The 15,976-nt window shown below is 46.1% G+C and overlaps 1 protein-coding gene across 2 annotated transcripts; it reads left to right on the top strand.

The window, feature by feature from the left end:
• Positions 1-5,181: 5,181 nt before the first annotated feature.
• YBX1 (Y-box binding protein 1) lies at positions 5,182-14,177 on the top strand. 2 transcript variants are annotated; one of them, XM_060259117.1, is made up of 8 exons: positions 5,182-5,596; positions 7,587-7,650; positions 9,915-9,948; positions 11,176-11,265; positions 11,449-11,751; positions 12,316-12,398; positions 12,475-12,758; positions 13,804-14,177. In XM_060259117.1, the coding sequence occupies exons 1-7, from the start codon at positions 5,371-5,373 to the stop codon at positions 12,725-12,727; spliced, it is 1,053 nt and encodes a 350-aa protein (XP_060115100.1). In that variant the 5' UTR covers positions 5,182-5,370; the 3' UTR covers positions 12,728-12,758; positions 13,804-14,177. The 2 variants fall into 2 exon arrangements, with proteins under 2 accessions (XP_060115100.1, XP_060115101.1); XM_060259118.1 differs by having other exon boundaries at positions 5,183-5,596; positions 12,493-12,758.
• The last annotated feature ends 1,799 nt before the right edge of the window (positions 14,178-15,976 follow it).

The raw sequence follows: 15,976 nt of genomic DNA, 5'->3' as shown, positions 1-15,976 counted from the left end.
TAGCACAGGCTGAGGACATGCAAAACACGTGCAGGTATAGAGTGAGCAAAAAGATGGCCTGCCTGTAATTCATCCCCTGATGACTGCGCTGTAGACTCGTCAGAGGTGATTTTTCCTTGCCGCAAGCGCACACTCTTGAGCTTTTTCTCAGGCCTGCACTCCAGAGTACGGCTGTGCTGCAACGACCAAGTCAAACCAGCCTGCCTGAAAGACACTGCCGCTTGCCACCCTGATCCGAGGTGAAACAGACGCCTGACCAACTGAATTAAAGTAAGGCTCACATCCTAGTTATGGACTTCAGGGTGTTTTGCCTGCTGCCATCTGCTTTGGCTAGAAATGTAGAAGAAGACTGCAGATTTATACCCCGCCCTTCTCTCTGAACCAGAGACTCAGAGCGGCTTACAATCTCCTTTATCTTCTCCCCCCACGACAGACACCCTGTGAGGTAGGTGGGGCTGAGACAGCTGTTACAGCAGCTGCCCTTTCAAAGACAATCTCTGTGAGAGCTGTGGCTGACCCAAGGCCATTCCAGCAGCTTTAAGTGGAGGAGTGGGGAATCAAACCTGATTCTCCCAGATAAGAGTCCGCACACTTAACCACTATACCAAACTGGCTCACCAAACAACCAGGGCTGGGAGGCTAAGAGCACAAAAGGACAAAAAACGCTCCAAAAATTCAGCAACAGAATTGTCCATGTTAAAGTAGAAAGTCTAAACATATAACAAAAGTTCCGTAAAGCAGAATATAATACCACAGTCCTCCACAAGTCCAATAAACACAAACATCTATGCAGACCTCCATTTTCAAATGGAGCTCAAAACACCTATGCAGTGCTCAAGAGTACTATATTGTATTGTATTGCCAATGTGCCTTGTATGTCTGCATAGGTGCTTGTCCTCCATCCGAAAACTGTTTATATTCAGTGGTCACTGACTATATTTCTGATCCCACTTTTTGGAGTGTGTTACCATCGTTTGAAAAAGGAACAATCCGGAATTGTTGATATCAAACTAGAAGTAGAGACGCGGAGAGAGATTCGCACAGGAGATGACAAAAATAATTATAGTTGTTTTGCTTTGCAATCAGTCATTATTGATTATGGGTATCTTCAGGTACTGACTGGAAGACAAAGTGTTGGAATTCCTTGCACATTGTGGAAGTCATCTTTGTCAGCTTTGTTTCAAAATATTTTGTTTATTGGACTTGTAGCGGACTGTGGTGTTATATTCTCCTTCATGAAACTTTTGCTGTATGTTTAAACTTCCCACTTTAATATAGATAATTCTGTTGCTGAGTTTTTGGGAGTGTTTTTTGTCCTTTTTGGGCTAGAAATGTAGCATTCTGCACTTTAGAAACTGAACATCGTGCTTTAATTTGCTGGATCGTTACAACTGTAGTGACACAGTGGAGGCTGGTTTAGGGAGATAAGCACAGCTGTTCTGCATGCTTACACAATTGGACTCTTTAAAGGAGAGTTGCCAGTGTGAACACACAGATCTACAGCCACCCGGCATCTTACACTTGTGTGGAAATCTGTCCAAGAGGCTTGCTTGCATGGAATTAAGCATGCAAGAGACTCAGGCCAAAGACTGATTGGAGTCATGCAGGCTTCTTCTGGAGGAGGCCTAGCCATATCCATCCCTTCAGAATTCCCCCCCAGGAGAGCCTGCTTTTTGTAACTCCTTCCTGTTTGCTGCAGCTCCCCATTCATTTTGTGGGATGATGTTTGCTTTCTCTTAATTCATTGGGGCTGCAAAAAAAGGAACCTCATCGCACAAATACACTTATGGAGTTGTGCAAGTGCAAAGAAGTGTGGGTGGGAAGAAAAGGCCTTGGCACAGAGACCTAAATTTAGAGTTGTGGGGGGAGAGACGTATGGTAACCTCACTGAAGGAGTAGAAGCGGTTTCATTTACACGGAATGGTTTCAGTTGGGAGGGAAAACTAAATTTGAGATCTACAGGTTCTGTGGAAAAGTAGGTTTGGAGGGGAAAGGGGAGGGCCACAAACGTCAGGAAAGCATAGAAGCCCAGCTGATCAGCCCGAGGATTGCCATCCTCCAGGTGGCACCTGGAGACCTCCTGCTATTACAGTTGTTTCCCAGGCTACACAGATCAGGTCCTCTGGAGAAAATGGCTGCTTTGGAGGGTAGACTATGGTATTGTAACATGCAGAAGTCCCTCCCCTTTCCAAACACCACATTTTCCAGGCTCCATCCCCCAATGTATCCAGGTCCGTCAGTGGCTATTAGTCACAGTGTATTGTTGTTCTGTCTGGGGCAGTGATGCTCTGTATTCTTGGTGTGTGTGTGTGGGGGCAACAGTGGGAGGGCTTCTAGTGTCCTGGTCCCACCGGTGGATCTCCTGATGGTGCCTGGTTTTTTGGCCACTGTGTGACATGGAGTGTGGACTGGATGGGCCATTGGCCTGATCCAACATGGCTTCTCTTACGTTCTTACGTATTACCCTAATTCATCCCTGAGATTTATCTAGCCCACAGTCCTCTTTCTTGCAATGGCCGGCCAGAAGATTTCCAGGAAGCCATGACAAGTAGTTCCATTCAGCAGTCCTCAGTCATTGCTGCTACTAGGGAGGAAGTTCCGGGCATGTGGAGCCGTGAAAGAGAAGGGACAGAGATGAAGAAAGCAGAGCTTCAGGATGTCTTGGGGGGGCAGGGATGGGGAGGAAGAGTTGCACCCCTCTGGACCCATTGATTTGAATGGCTATGGCGGCGGAGGAATAGCACAATTCTGCCTAGGATGGCAGAGTTAATGGGGCAAACATCTCAGAGAGCAGAAAAAAGGCCGGGGAAGTCAGGAAAGAGGAGCTCGTAGAAGTGACAGGTAAGGTGGAGAGTCAAGGATTGCTGCATGGGATAAGGGACAAGAGGAAAGGAAAGGTCCCCTGTGCAAGCACCAGTCGTTTCCGACTCTGGAGTGACGTCGCTTTCACAACATTTTCACGGCACTTTTTATGGGGTGGTTTGCCATTTACATTGCTTTCCCCAGTCATCTATGCTTTCCCCCGGATGAGAGATGAGTATAATTCAGCGGGGAGGGCGGATACAAATCAAATAATTCTCTGGGATTCCCCCAGGGCTGCTACTCGCACAAGAAAGCTCGTTTTTGAAAAGCTGTTCCTGTTTATATAATAGATAGCTTATCACGCTTCAGGATTGATACTAAAATTTGGTAGAAGGCTGAGCTTTGGGAATTTAGATCCTGCTTCAGCCAAACTCTCTTCAATGGCTTGTTCAGGTGACACATCTATTAGGGTCAAAGCAAAGACTGTAAATTATTGTATGTAATAAGTGGCCGAGGAGAGTGTATATGAGGACACACCTTTCTTGGGCAGGAGGTGGTGTGGCATAGTGGCTAGAACATTGGGCCAAACCCAGAGAGATCTGGGCTCCAATCCCTGCCCCCCAACAAAGTTGACAAGGTGTTCCTGGGCCTGTTGCCATCTTACAGCAAAGCCACCTAGCGGACACTGCAAGGCCAAAGTGGGGGGTGGGGTGGGAGTAGCCATGCACATCATCCTGAATTCCTTGGTGATGTCATAGAAAACAATAACAATTTGCTGCTGGATGCAACTAAAGCCAATCAGGAATAGTTTGGATAGTGCTTTGTCCAGACACGCCAGGATTATTCGTTTTCAAGAAATAGCCTTAGGGGTGGAAATCTAGAGGAGGGGCTGTAATGATGGCACATAATAGAAGCAATTCAGGCTCAATCCATGGTATGCCCTTAGGGCTGCCAACTCTGGGATGGGGAATTCCTCAAGATCCGACTGTTTGGGGAGAGCTCTCTTTAGAGTAAACTGCCATAGAGAGACTGCATTCTCCAGAGCTGCCATTTTCTTCAGGGGAACTGTTCTCTGCAAATCCGTTGTAAGTCTGGGAGATCTCCAGGCCCCTCTTGGAGGCTGGTAACCATATACCCTCTTGCAGAGTTATCATGTGTTGGCAACAATGCTTAGACTCTGAAGCAGCTCTGACTACTAGAAGCAAATGAGATTCCACGTGTACAGTACTTGCTTGAATGCAGGTTAATCCCTGGCCAGTTGTAAGGTATCGGAATCAGGGAAAATCCCTGAAGAGGCTCTACCCATTAAAACAACAGTGATATAGAGAGACCAGCAGTCTGATGGGCTAAGAGGTCCCTTCCAACGTTCCCTCTAAGCTGCAGAGTCTTGTGAGCAAAAATTCTACTTTGTGAGCTACTGGCATTAAAGTTGTGAGCTCCTGTATAAATTAGTGTGCTCTGGGGTCATCCTTCCCGAGCTAAGCCAAAAACGTGTGAGCTGGAGGCTAAAAATGTGTGAGCTAGTTCACGCTAACTCAGCTTAGAGGGAACACTGGTCCCTTTACACGTTGCCCATATAAACCAGATCGACAAGAATCAGAGTCGGAAGGGATCTCCAGTGTCATCTAGTCCAACCCCCCGCACAATGCAGAAAATTCACAAATACTGTATAGAGACACGGGAACGGATGCGATATAACCGACTGATCCAGGAATTGCTTTATTCGGGCTCCTGATTGCTAACAAAAAGTCCCCTTGTCGAACCCGCTTCCTTCAGCCGCGACGGCCGAAGGAAAAGGAGTCACTACAAAGCCACAGCGCTGAACTCGAGCCATCTTTGTCTGCCGGCGAGATTAGAGGCAACGCATGGGCTCCGATCCATTCCAAGAGCAGGAGGCCCGGAGACCGGAGGGGAGGAGCGCTTGGAGGGGGGGGGGCATGCAGAGCCGGGGCTGCTCAGGGAAGTCCCTGGCGTGCCTCGGCCTGGCCTCCTTCGGCCACATGGTCCCCATCTATGGTCACAAGAAATGGCATTTCCTGGCTGGGTCTTCCCTCGGGGGGGCGGGGACAAAGCGGGGCGCTCAGCCAATCAAGACCGGAATCCAAGCAGCCCCGGAGGCAGCGCCAAGCAAGCGATAGAAAGCAAAGCCTTTAAGGGGGGAAAAAGAGGGGAGGGGAGAGAGGGCGGGGAGGAATCGGAAACCGGCCAACAACCTCGCGAGAATTTTGACTGGCACGAGAGGCGATCCAACCGGGAGCGGCAAATCGTCGCCGCGCGCGGCGCTGAGCCTATGGGTGCGCACTTCCCCTGAGTGGCATGCCCCGCCAGCCAATGGCCGCGACGGGGTGGGCGGTGCGTGCGGGGTGGCTAGCCAGTGCGCGCCGCCATTGTGGCCAGTTCGATCGGTATCGGGAGCGGAGAGCGGAGCCCAGCGAGCCCGGAGTAAGGGAGCAGCCCCCCCCGCCAACGGCCGGCCCCCGAGTCACCATCAACACCGCGCGGGAGGCGGCGGCGCTGCTGCTGCTGTGAGCCAGTCACCACCACCGTCCACCGGCAGCCACCGTCGCCATGAGCAGCGAGGCCGAGACCCAGGCGCCCCCCGCCGCCGCCGCCCCACTACCCGCCGCGGTGGCCACAGCGGCCCCCGTGTCTTTGGCAGCGGCCGCGGCCCCCGTCGTCCCAGACGCCAAGCCCAGTAACGGCACCGGCGGAGGAGGCGGCGGTGGCGGCAACGGCACCAACGGCGGCTTGGGCTCGGCGGCGCCCCCCGCCGGCGGGGACAAGAAGGTCATCGGTGAGGGGGGAGAGAGGGAGAAAACGAGGCACGACGGGCGGGGGGAGGAGGAGGGGGCGGGGCGTCGTCCTGGCTGGGGGCTGAGTGGCTGGCGGGCCGCGCGGGCGCCTCCTTTCCCCCCCCGTACCTCGCGCGCCTGGTGGTCACTGCGCGCGCGCGCGCTTCTCGTTCTCTTATCCTTTCCTCTCCCTCACGTTCTTTTCAACCCCCCCTTTCGCCTTCACTGCCCGCTGATTGGCTGGCTAAAGGGCGCGCGCGGCTCGTCTCCCTCTCTCTGGTCGGTCTCTTAATCTCCCCCCACTATGGCAGGCCTGAGCGCGCGCCCCGGCGGCTGAGACGTCTCGGCTCGCTCCTTTCCCTTTGCACGCGTGCGCGCCCCGCTGTCGCAAAAAAAGGGAGGGGGAACGCGTCCGCCTGTGTGGGAGGGGGTGTGGTCGAGGTGACGGTTCAACATGTCGGCTCCTACGTGGGGGCCCTTTGAGATAAGGGGGGTGTCTATCTTATTGCCTCCTGTTTAGGAGCATGGACTAAAAGGGGATGGTTCTCCGTCGTTCCCTTTAAATTGCTGAGGATGAAAATAGGTTTATGGCCTGCCTCTTCCTTTTTTTCAAAAGTTTTTAGTAATGGCGCCTTGCAGGGCACTGTGAAATTCACACGTGTGTTTGAAGGCTACCAGAAAAGCCTACTGCCTTTTGGTTGTCTGGAGGCTCCAGGAAGAGCTTCCCCTGCTCATTAGACTTATTTAAAATATTTGCATGGTGTTTCCTAGTGTGAGCACCTTGGGAGGCAATTGCTTTTAAAACAGCAACAGTTATATAGCTAAGCAACGAAGAAGTAAAAGTAATCTATTATTTATATAAAAGAGAGATCTAGAGTTTTCTGGAGCTGTAGCAGAGAAGGCCCCACAATGAACAAAGTGGTGGTGATGAAAGCTTCTGTTAAAGGAGGCATGGATTAAGGGTTTCCTTGTTTATTAAATGGTGGGAAGGAGCCATGGCAAAATTTATTTATTTTAATTTCCCTGGCCAGTTAGTAATCCTACAATACGTAATTTGTCTTCTCCCTTGTTTGCTTAGAGCATCAGGATTTGTAAAGCCCACTGGAATCAATAATGAGTTTTCATCCTTGCAGTTCTGCATGTTGCAGGCTTGAATAAAACCCTAAAATTCCAATTGTGTGCATATATACTTGGAACCAAGTCCAGCTGAATTCAGTAGAACTTATTTCTGAGCATGTGTACGTTCAGTATCTGTCATCTCAAAAAGTGTACATGGTTAACTTAGAAAACAATGCATTTTGTATACGAATGTATTTTTTCCTTTGCCTTCAGTCCTATGTGCTTCGTTATATTGTAAACCTGTAAATATATACTATATTAAGTCCCTAAGATTCTAGCATTTGCTTGTATATGGAGCATTTCAACACTAGGAGTCATCTCCCCAATCCTGAAACATGGAAATAGTGCTGCTGGCCTACCTGACAAGTTTGTTGTGTTATAGCTTTCCAAACAAACTTGTCAAGTAGGCTTGTTTCTCATGTTTCTGGGGTTGGGGGGTAATTTTGAAAGGATAGTGGCTTGACAGACTTCATAGTGAGTTTGTAGGTCAGGTGAAGTTTGAGCTGAATCATCACTGCTGACCCTTGGAATTGCAGTGCTAATTATAATAGCCTTTGTATGGTATATCCGTTCAAAATTATTATTGAATAGATCCACTGGAGCAGTGCCCCCCCTCCCCCGATAGTGGCTTGCCTGTAAAGCTACTTAGTGAACTGAGGCTTCTTTGCTTACTGCCACCAACTGTGTGAACAGACTCCTTTAACACATGCTGTTGGAAGCAATGTGAAAGTTTACATCTGCTCTCCCTTAATGTTGCAATCCAGCAGCATCAAGTATAAATCTGGCTCCTCCCAATATAGTGTAGAAGCACGTGGTGATGCCCTGCCAACTCTTGCACATCATAACCTGCATGGGTTTTTTTTTCTTTTTTAGCAACGAAGGTTTTGGGGACAGTGAAATGGTTCAACGTAAGGAACGGCTATGGCTTCATCAACAGGTAAGGAGTTCATTCTGCCAAAGTCTTAACTTTTGTATTTTTAAAAAAGGTTATGATTGCATAGGTAGAATTAAAGTCCTTAGGTGGCCTTTTGGCCCATTGTCTCAGTTTATTTTGCTTATACTTTTTTCTGTATATCTCAGCGAGGTTAGTGTGGATCTGAATCTGCTATCAATATGCTTTTTGCATAGTCCACCTTAATAGTTGTGGATTACCAAACAAGACTTGGGCACTGGAGATGAGGTAGAATTTGGCAGATGCCAGCTCCCTGTGAACAAGTATTAAATAAAGTAATCGTCCAGGCAGTAGTTCTTCTGCAAGGGCTTGCCAGTTGAGCATAGCTCAGGAGACCCACTGTGGAAGAGAAGCTGGGCTTAGGGGGGTGCTCAGGCTCTTGATCTGATTCGTTGCTTGGTTTTCCAAGAGAATTTGGGTACTTCAGTCCCAAGCAAAAGAGGCAATACACAGGCCAATGGAGGGAACATATGTTTAATAGCAACTTGTTGCTGGCTTTTGAACTGCAAGTATAGATGAGCAATCTAAACACAAACCACTGGTGTGTAAGGTTTGTTTGGCTTTTAAAGTATACATTTCAACTTGCTGCAGTTATGAGTTTAAAAAAAAAAACAGCCTGCAAACAAAAATGTTAAATGCAACAGAATTTTAATTAAGAAAAGCAGCAGATCAAAATTAAACTAAAATATCCTTCACCAACCCACAGTAATGTGAAAAAAATTGCTCAGTGACAGCTAGATGGTTAACCATAGTTGTTTTTCAAAAGAGGTGCACACTTAATTAGATTACAGGTCATTAGGCCTAACCTAGAGAGATGCCCCAAGGACTCTCAGTTTCTTTAATCTTCTAAGACACATCAGATGAAAAACACACAGCCAGTGAAAATGCAATCACTGGAGCCTACATAATTCCTCCATCTCACACTTCTTCTGTAATGGCGTGTCTCGAAAGTGACATTTGCAGAGTCTTGCATACATTTGCCTTGGAACATAGGCATGCCTTGATTTAGGTTGTGTGAATTCACACACAGCTTTTTCTTTACTCCTGGTTGTCATTATGTGCAAAGTGAGTGGGGCCTTTGAAAAGAAGTGCTGCTTCACTCTCCTACTCCATAAATGGGTCTCCCTTGCTGATGGCAGTAATTTTTTAAAATTGTTATTAGCCATGGAGATGACAGAACAGTAATAATAATAAAGTCATTACCATTTGGCCCTTCATGGCTTCTTTGCCAGGTCTCAGCAGTGTCGATCTCAGGCCAAGCAATTGAGGAAGGTCTTGCTGGGCAGCAGTACTGAAACAAGCTGAGCTAGAAACATAAACAAGGAGGTCCCATTAAACGTGTGCCTTGAAATTGTCATGGAGTACCATGAGATCACTTGAACAGTGTGTGATAAAAAGACGCACAGGGTCTGAAAGAAGCTATAGGTAAAATGGAGGTTTAGATCAGCTCGGTCACTGAATTTTGTTGGTATGTTAATTGCTTTTGTGAATGTCTGTGATGCCATATAAACTGCTGGGCCCTGCACGAGGTTATGGCCCTTCATCTTTTGGCACAGTAGGCTTGGAATAACTGCCCTACCTGTAGCCCTTCCCATGTGTGGCTGTAAACTGTGTCCAGCAGATGCTGCTGTTGCAATACACTGAGTGATAAGAGCTTTTACTGGAAGCAGGGGGCTGGGTGTGCCTATTCCTGCCACCCCTCACCTGTTTCTACCTGCAAACATCTAGTCCACATTAAGCTGTGTAATGAATACACTATAGGAAATGTTGGTTACTATAGTTGGTGCTTTGAGGGTCTACCTATACCAGCTGCTTATATTTTGTGCTGTTTTTAAATAGTACCTACCTTGCCAAGAAAATGCCCTTAGTAAAAAGTAAGATTTATATATGTGTTTTAAAAAGTGATATGTAAATAAAATATTAATGTAAGTGCTTCTGCAGGAAAGAGCTGTCGTGCGTCCAAAAAGCATTTTGACTCTTTGGTTGAGACTGCTTGACTATTATATGCAGAACTACAGTTTTCAGGAAGAAATATGAAACTTCCAAGCTTACACGCTTACATGTATTTTTAGTCCATGAAAGTTATGGGCGGGGACAGGAGGAGGGATGTGATATATGAGTTGGTCCTTGGCAGTACCCCAAAGCCACAGCCTGGCCTCTGCCCAAGACTTAATACCACTCCTTGCTGGAGAATGCTGTTTTCCTTGTGCAGTGTTTTCTGAACTGAAAAATATTTTGTTTTGCTGCAGGAATGACACCAAGGAAGATGTGTTTGTCCACCAGGTGAGGCCATTTGCTTGTACAGATAGATATGCTCGTTTCTGATGAAATGAGACAGTGTTTTGATTTGACTTGGGGAGCTGGGTGTTGGTTGGTTCAGTTGTTGGAAGACCTGTACTCTCACAGTGTGCTGCATATGTACTTAAGGACTGGCTGCCATGCCTGCTGTTCCATTGTGTTTGTGGGCCTAATGAATGATAGCCTTTGGCCCACTTTTTTGTATAGCTCATAACTGAATTCACATCTGTGTTTGTTTAAAAAAACAAAATGAAGTCCTCTGGCAGAAATTACAATTTTTTGCAACAGTCTGCCATTTGAATCAGTTGTATGGGAGAGAATTTTGTATTTCCTGAGCTTAAGCCTCCTTTGGCTGCTGCTTTTTCCCATGCAGCAGTTTGTCACGAAATTAACACTACTCAAGCCTGGATTACCATTGCCTGTCACTAGGGTTTGGCAAACTCACCTGTCATAAGACTCGTGAGAATGTTTACCTCAAGGAGATGGGTGCAGGTCCCACAGGAACTGTCTGCTGTCCTCGTCTACTATTTCTGAAGAACTAGGGTGTTAGGACCACACAGAGAGTTAAATTTGCAATTAGGGTCAGTGGCAGTTGCTTGTTCAGGGGTAGAGTACCAGGAAAATGTTGTCAGCACTATATAATTTCTCTCTAAGCGCAGCTGTTACTATTGACACTGAAAAGCGTTTAGTAAGCAAACTGTGAAGGTCAGTTTAATGTGCGTGATCACATGGTTGGCTGAAAACACAGGCTTGGGAAGCAGAATTTTGCTCTATGGGTCTGATTAGAGAGGCTAATATGGCACCTGTGTGAGCTGCTAAAATGACTTCCCTGTTTTATGTGGATTTCTGGGAGACATTACTAGAATATCCCTGTTCTTCTGATTTTGATGTCTCTGGTACACAGCCTGTAAGGCTGGAAGGGACCCAGAAACTATGTCATCTATGAGCACCTGCTTCCATACAACCCAGCTGTTTCAGATGGCTAAGTCTGTGAACCATGAAGCAGTGAAAATACCTTCCACGGTTGCAGCCTTGTTAAATTAACAGCATAGGTCAGATATTGTCCTTATTTACATTTTAGACTGTGGATAGATTTTTCCCCATCCTGCTCTCTTAATACTTTTGGCATCTAATCTAGAAAACTGTCTTCATACTTGTTAAAGCTTCGCTGTTTTCATTTGAAAGTCTAAATCTGATCTATTTCGCCATCAGACTGCTATCAAGAAGAATAACCCCAGGAAGTACCTTCGCAGCGTAGGAGATGGAGAGACTGTGGAGTTTGATGTGGTTGAAGGAGAAAAGGTGAGCTGGTTATGCTTAAATGGCCCCTGCTTTGCTCTTTTGAGTTTTGCCTTGTCTGGATGAGCCAGGAAGTGGATGCAGCCAAAATGATGAGCTGCATTTCTTGTTTGGTTATGGAATATGGATGTTTTGGTGCTTACGTGTGCTGACCTGTTCATGGTGTTCTGTGATGGCTGTTTTCAGGGAGCGGAGGCAGCCAACGTTACAGGCCCTGGCGGAGTTCCAGTGCAAGGCAGTAAATACGCGGCAGACCGTAACCAGTACAGACGATATCCACGGCGTAGAGGTCCTCCACGCAACTACCAGCAAAATTACCAAAACAGTGAGAGCGGAGAAAAGAATGAGGGGTCGGAGAGTTTGCCAGAAGGCCAGTCTCAACAGCGCCGCCCCTACCGCAGGAGGCGGTACCCGCCTTACTACATGCGTCGGCCCTATGGCCGTCGACCACAGTATTCCAATGCTCCTGTGCAAGGAGAGATAGTGGAGGTAACGTCGCAGGAAAGAAGTATTTGACTTCGTTGCATAGTGGGGGGAGGGACGAGTATGTGCACATATTTCAGTGTCCTGAGTGCATCCGTGGAAAAATCTTGCTTAGACTAAAATTGGTTGGGCATTGTATCAGATGTACTTTGCTGGAAGACAGCTGGTGTGCAAGCCATTGTGTGCTTGGCTTGTACCCCAGATAAGCGCAGGGCTCTGGATCACTGGACCAATATGTTTTGGGCAACATTCCTCTATACAGAAATGAGTATTCTTGCTTTTTTTGTAGTTTGATCATAATGTGCTGATATAGCTGAAACGCCCAGACCATTTTTTATATCTGAGAAACAGGCACAGCATGCTGTGCCCACCTGTGAGTAGCAGAGTTATTTTTTCCACTTGGACATCCTGAGTCATAGGCCAAATGGCAGTGCTTCAGTTCCGTTAATTAATCTTAAGTTTGGTTTAAGTCTTTAGGTCAGACTGAAAGTGTGTAATGCGGCATTTTTGTTACAGTCTCTGTCTCCTGAAGATGGGGTTTTAAAAAGTTCTTTTCTCCTTGCATTTTAGGGTGCTGACAACCAGGGTGCAGGAGAACAAGGCAGACCTGTCAGACAGAACATGTATCGGGGTTACAGACCACGCTATCGCAGGTGAGCTCCCACAAAAACACATCCCTTGCAGATTTGCTTTACGCCAGAACCTTGAGACTGAGGTAGGTGCTTAAAGGTTTGTTGGACTTTTCAGGGGTCCTCCTCGCCAACGACAGCCCAGGGAAGAAGGCAATGAAGAAGACAAAGAAAACCAGGGTGATGAGGCCCAGGGTCAGCAGCCACCTCAACGTCGGTACCGTCGCAATTTCAATTACCGACGCAGACGCCCAGAAAACCCTAAACCACAAGATGGCAAAGAGACAAAGGCAGCCGAACCACCAGCTGAGAACACGTCCACTCCCGAGGCCGAGCAGGGCGGGGCTGAGTAAACGCCGGCTTACCATCTCTACCATCATCCGGGTGAGTGTTAAAACCGGGAGAAAGAAAGCAGCGAGTCTGCCGCTAAGTGTATTTAATGGATTTGTCAGTACTGAGAGCTTCTTCTGCTGTTGATAAGTACGTTGCACTTGTATTTCTTTGCATCAAGAATGTAAATTAGATGGCCCTTCACATTTTGATCAAATCATAACGGGAGCATCAGTTACTTCATGGGGTGGCTCTAGCCATGTTTTTGTAGCAAGATTGTGGTTTCAATCTTGGGGGGTCAGGCATTTGTCTGTCTTGGTATAATCACCAGTGGCTTTTCAGATGCTCATCTCTAGATCTTTGTTGATGAGCCTGTAAAGTCTATGGAATTTCTGCAGTACACCTGCCAGGAGAGAGATATAATTGAAGAATGGGCAAGAATCTTGGCCCTCCTTCCTAGTGGTCATACAAGGCATGGCGGGGCATACTGCCAGAATATCAAAGGTGCAATCTCTAGTGAAAGCAGGATGTCTGCACAAATTCTGAATTGCTTTAACTGCTTGACTTGGCAGAAGGCATCTTTTAGAGGTCAATGTAAGCATGCATGTTTGGATATTTGCTCCACTTATTTCACCAGGTAATGGATTTAATGTCTACATTCTTTGGAGGATTCCCCATTGAGCTGCTAAAATAGCTGCTCTGCATCTTTTGTCAAATGCCCCTTAGTGCGGTGAGACTGTGTCTGGACTGTTCCGTTACAGATGGAGGCTCAGAGTGAGTTAATGAATGTCCCGCCATGCTCAAAAGGTCTGTGCTCAGAGAAGTCTAATCTCTCATGGGCAAAGATGACACTAGTACTGTGATCCGCCTTCCATATGCAGGGAATTAGTATGGGGGTAAAGTCAACCACATAAACCCCCTCTTGCAATTTAAAATTACTTTATAGTTTGTGAGAACTAAACAGCATAGTTAAAAATGTTGCAGGGGTGGGTCATGTTAGATGTTCCAAAAGTAAATCAATTCTACTATTGGCCTAAGTGGGACGGGAAGGTCACACCCAGAGTGGTTAAGATAATGGCTTCTCTATCTTTTTTTTCAGTTTAGTCATCAAAGAAGAGAGAATATGAAATAAAAAAGAATATGAAATTCCAGCAATAAGAAATGAACAGAAGAATTGGAACTGAAGACCTTAAGTGCTTGCTTTTTGCTGTTGACCAGATAACTCGAACTCTCTGCATTATCTATGCAGCATGGGATTTTTATTATTTTTATCTAAAGCAGTCTCCTTTTGGGAGTGACAAACATGTTTTTTAAAGGCCTGTTTTTTCTCAATACACCTTTAAAGGTTTTTAAATTGTTTCATATCTGGTCAAGTTGGGATTTTTAAGAACCTCATTTTTAATTTGTATGAAATATACACCTGATTTTTTCAAGTCAAACTGCAAGCATCTCTTAATAAAGGTCTTAAGAATTGCCTGGGGTGCTTTTTGATTCCTATTGTTTTCCTGAAGCAATAACAGTAAGGCGCCCCCCTAGCCATAAACTTAGTGGAGTGGGAGAGAGCTTGTTTCATGAACATTTCTAGCTAAAAGAGAAATTAATGGAAACTTTGGATTTAATATACTAATAGCATTGAAGTTAACAGAGAATGGAAACATCTGATAGTATAGTGAAAATTGGTCAAAGGGCAGGAGGGAGAAGATGCTGAAAATAATTGGAGCTGGCCTTTTCTCCCCCCCCTCCCCCCCCAAAAAAACCCCAGGGGCTGTAGGAACCTGTTTATTGTGAACAATAGTAACACTTTGCCTTCATTGAAATTTAATTAGATCCAGCTCAGGGAAAATGTTACTGATTTAAGTTCAAGTGAGTACTTGAAAAATCAGTTTGTTTTTTTAAAGTCAAAGGAACTTGGAGATATTTGGGTCTCTTTCACACTAGCAGCCTTCCTCATCCAAAGCAGTTTTTAAGCATCCTGGCCTGTAGGGCTTTGGTTAACTGTGGGAGGGCTCTGTGATTGCTCTTTGAACTTGAGGCATTTTTTCTGTATCTACTGCTAAGTAAGGAGATGCCCTATATGGGGAGATAGGCACCACCCTCCTTATTGCCAAAGCCAGTCTTTTCTCTGCTTAACATGCTCCTGCCCTGTGTTACAGAGCATGATAAGCATATTTATTCTCTGCACATGATCAAGTCATTTGTTTATATAAAACGGCATTTATAGCAAATGCATAGTTGATAAGTTGGCACACCTTACAGTTATGTGTTGCCTGCAAAGCCTAAGATGTGTTCTGGGAAATATCTGATGCTGACACTTAAGAGTTTGCCTTTCCAGATGACACTAATATTTCATTCTGGATAGCAGGTGTTGAAGAGCAGTCACTTCTTCCGGTCCATAGATAAGCTTGGGAGTAGTGTGGGGTGGTGTTTATCTTAAGCTGAGCTATTTTGACTCCAGTTTTCATAAGTGTGTTTTTGCTTTGAAGGTGGCTGCCATTGCCCCTGTTGAGGAGTATATTATAAGGAGGAAAGGGAGCAAGCTAGTAACAAGATCAGTAGGTGCCTTTCCAGGGTTTGTTGGCTCTGCTAAATCTCTGCCACTTTGTCTTCCCCCTGCTGTGGCACTGATGCCTCAATTTGAGTTTGCCATGTTCCCTGGTACATGGCTTCTTTTTGTGTTAGGAAGGCAGAACTTGCTCATGGTGGCAACTATGAGCAGCTGGTCCCCAGCACAACAGGGCTAGCTTGCAGCATCAGATTTGACTGTAGTTACCCAAAAGAAAGGCAAGATTCCCCCCCCCCCCAGCATTGTTAAGAAAAATATAGGTTCCCCTTTAAGTTCCCATAACAGCTTCTAAATATGTGCAGTAATAAATAATTTGTATATAACCAGGGGGGTGTCTTACATGCTGGGTAATTTTTCTCTCAGTAAATATGGTACTCATGGTTTTGTAATGCACTGTTATGAGTATTGTTAGTAGTTGGAGAGATGTACAAAAAAGAACGCTTTACAAGCTATTTTACACACAGTGTACAATGGGATGGGAAGCGTGGGTGTAGGTCCCTAATTGACCTTTAATGAGCCAATACATTTATGAGACATTTAATGATCCAATACACTGATGAGGCCCTGCTCAGTCATGTTCCTGGTTGTGGGGCTTCAGCTTGTGACCAGATATAAAAGCAAGGAATCCTACACATGGCCTTATAGAATCATAAAAATCAATATTCCAGACTTCCATAACCAAAGTCCCAATTTTTAACACATTTTGTAA

This window comes from Heteronotia binoei, chromosome 18, assembly GCF_032191835.1.
Source record: "Heteronotia binoei isolate CCM8104 ecotype False Entrance Well chromosome 18, APGP_CSIRO_Hbin_v1, whole genome shotgun sequence".
Taxonomy (NCBI): Eukaryota; Metazoa; Chordata; class Lepidosauria; order Squamata; family Gekkonidae; genus Heteronotia; species Heteronotia binoei.
Note: the sequence above shows the minus strand (reverse complement) of the source record. Positions and strands in the feature narration are given on the sequence as shown.

Coding starts and splice junctions, on each gene's coding strand:
- YBX1 (XM_060259117.1), top strand. CDS start 5,371: ATGAGCAGCGAGGCCGAGACCCAGGCGCCCCCCGCCGCCGCCGCCCCA. Junction 7,651..9,914: donor GGCTATGGCTTCATCAACAG/GTAAGGAGTTCA, acceptor GTTTTGCTGCAG/GAATGACACCAAGGAAGATG. Junction 11,266..11,448: donor ATGTGGTTGAAGGAGAAAAG/GTGAGCTGGTTA, acceptor GGCTGTTTTCAG/GGAGCGGAGGCAGCCAACGT.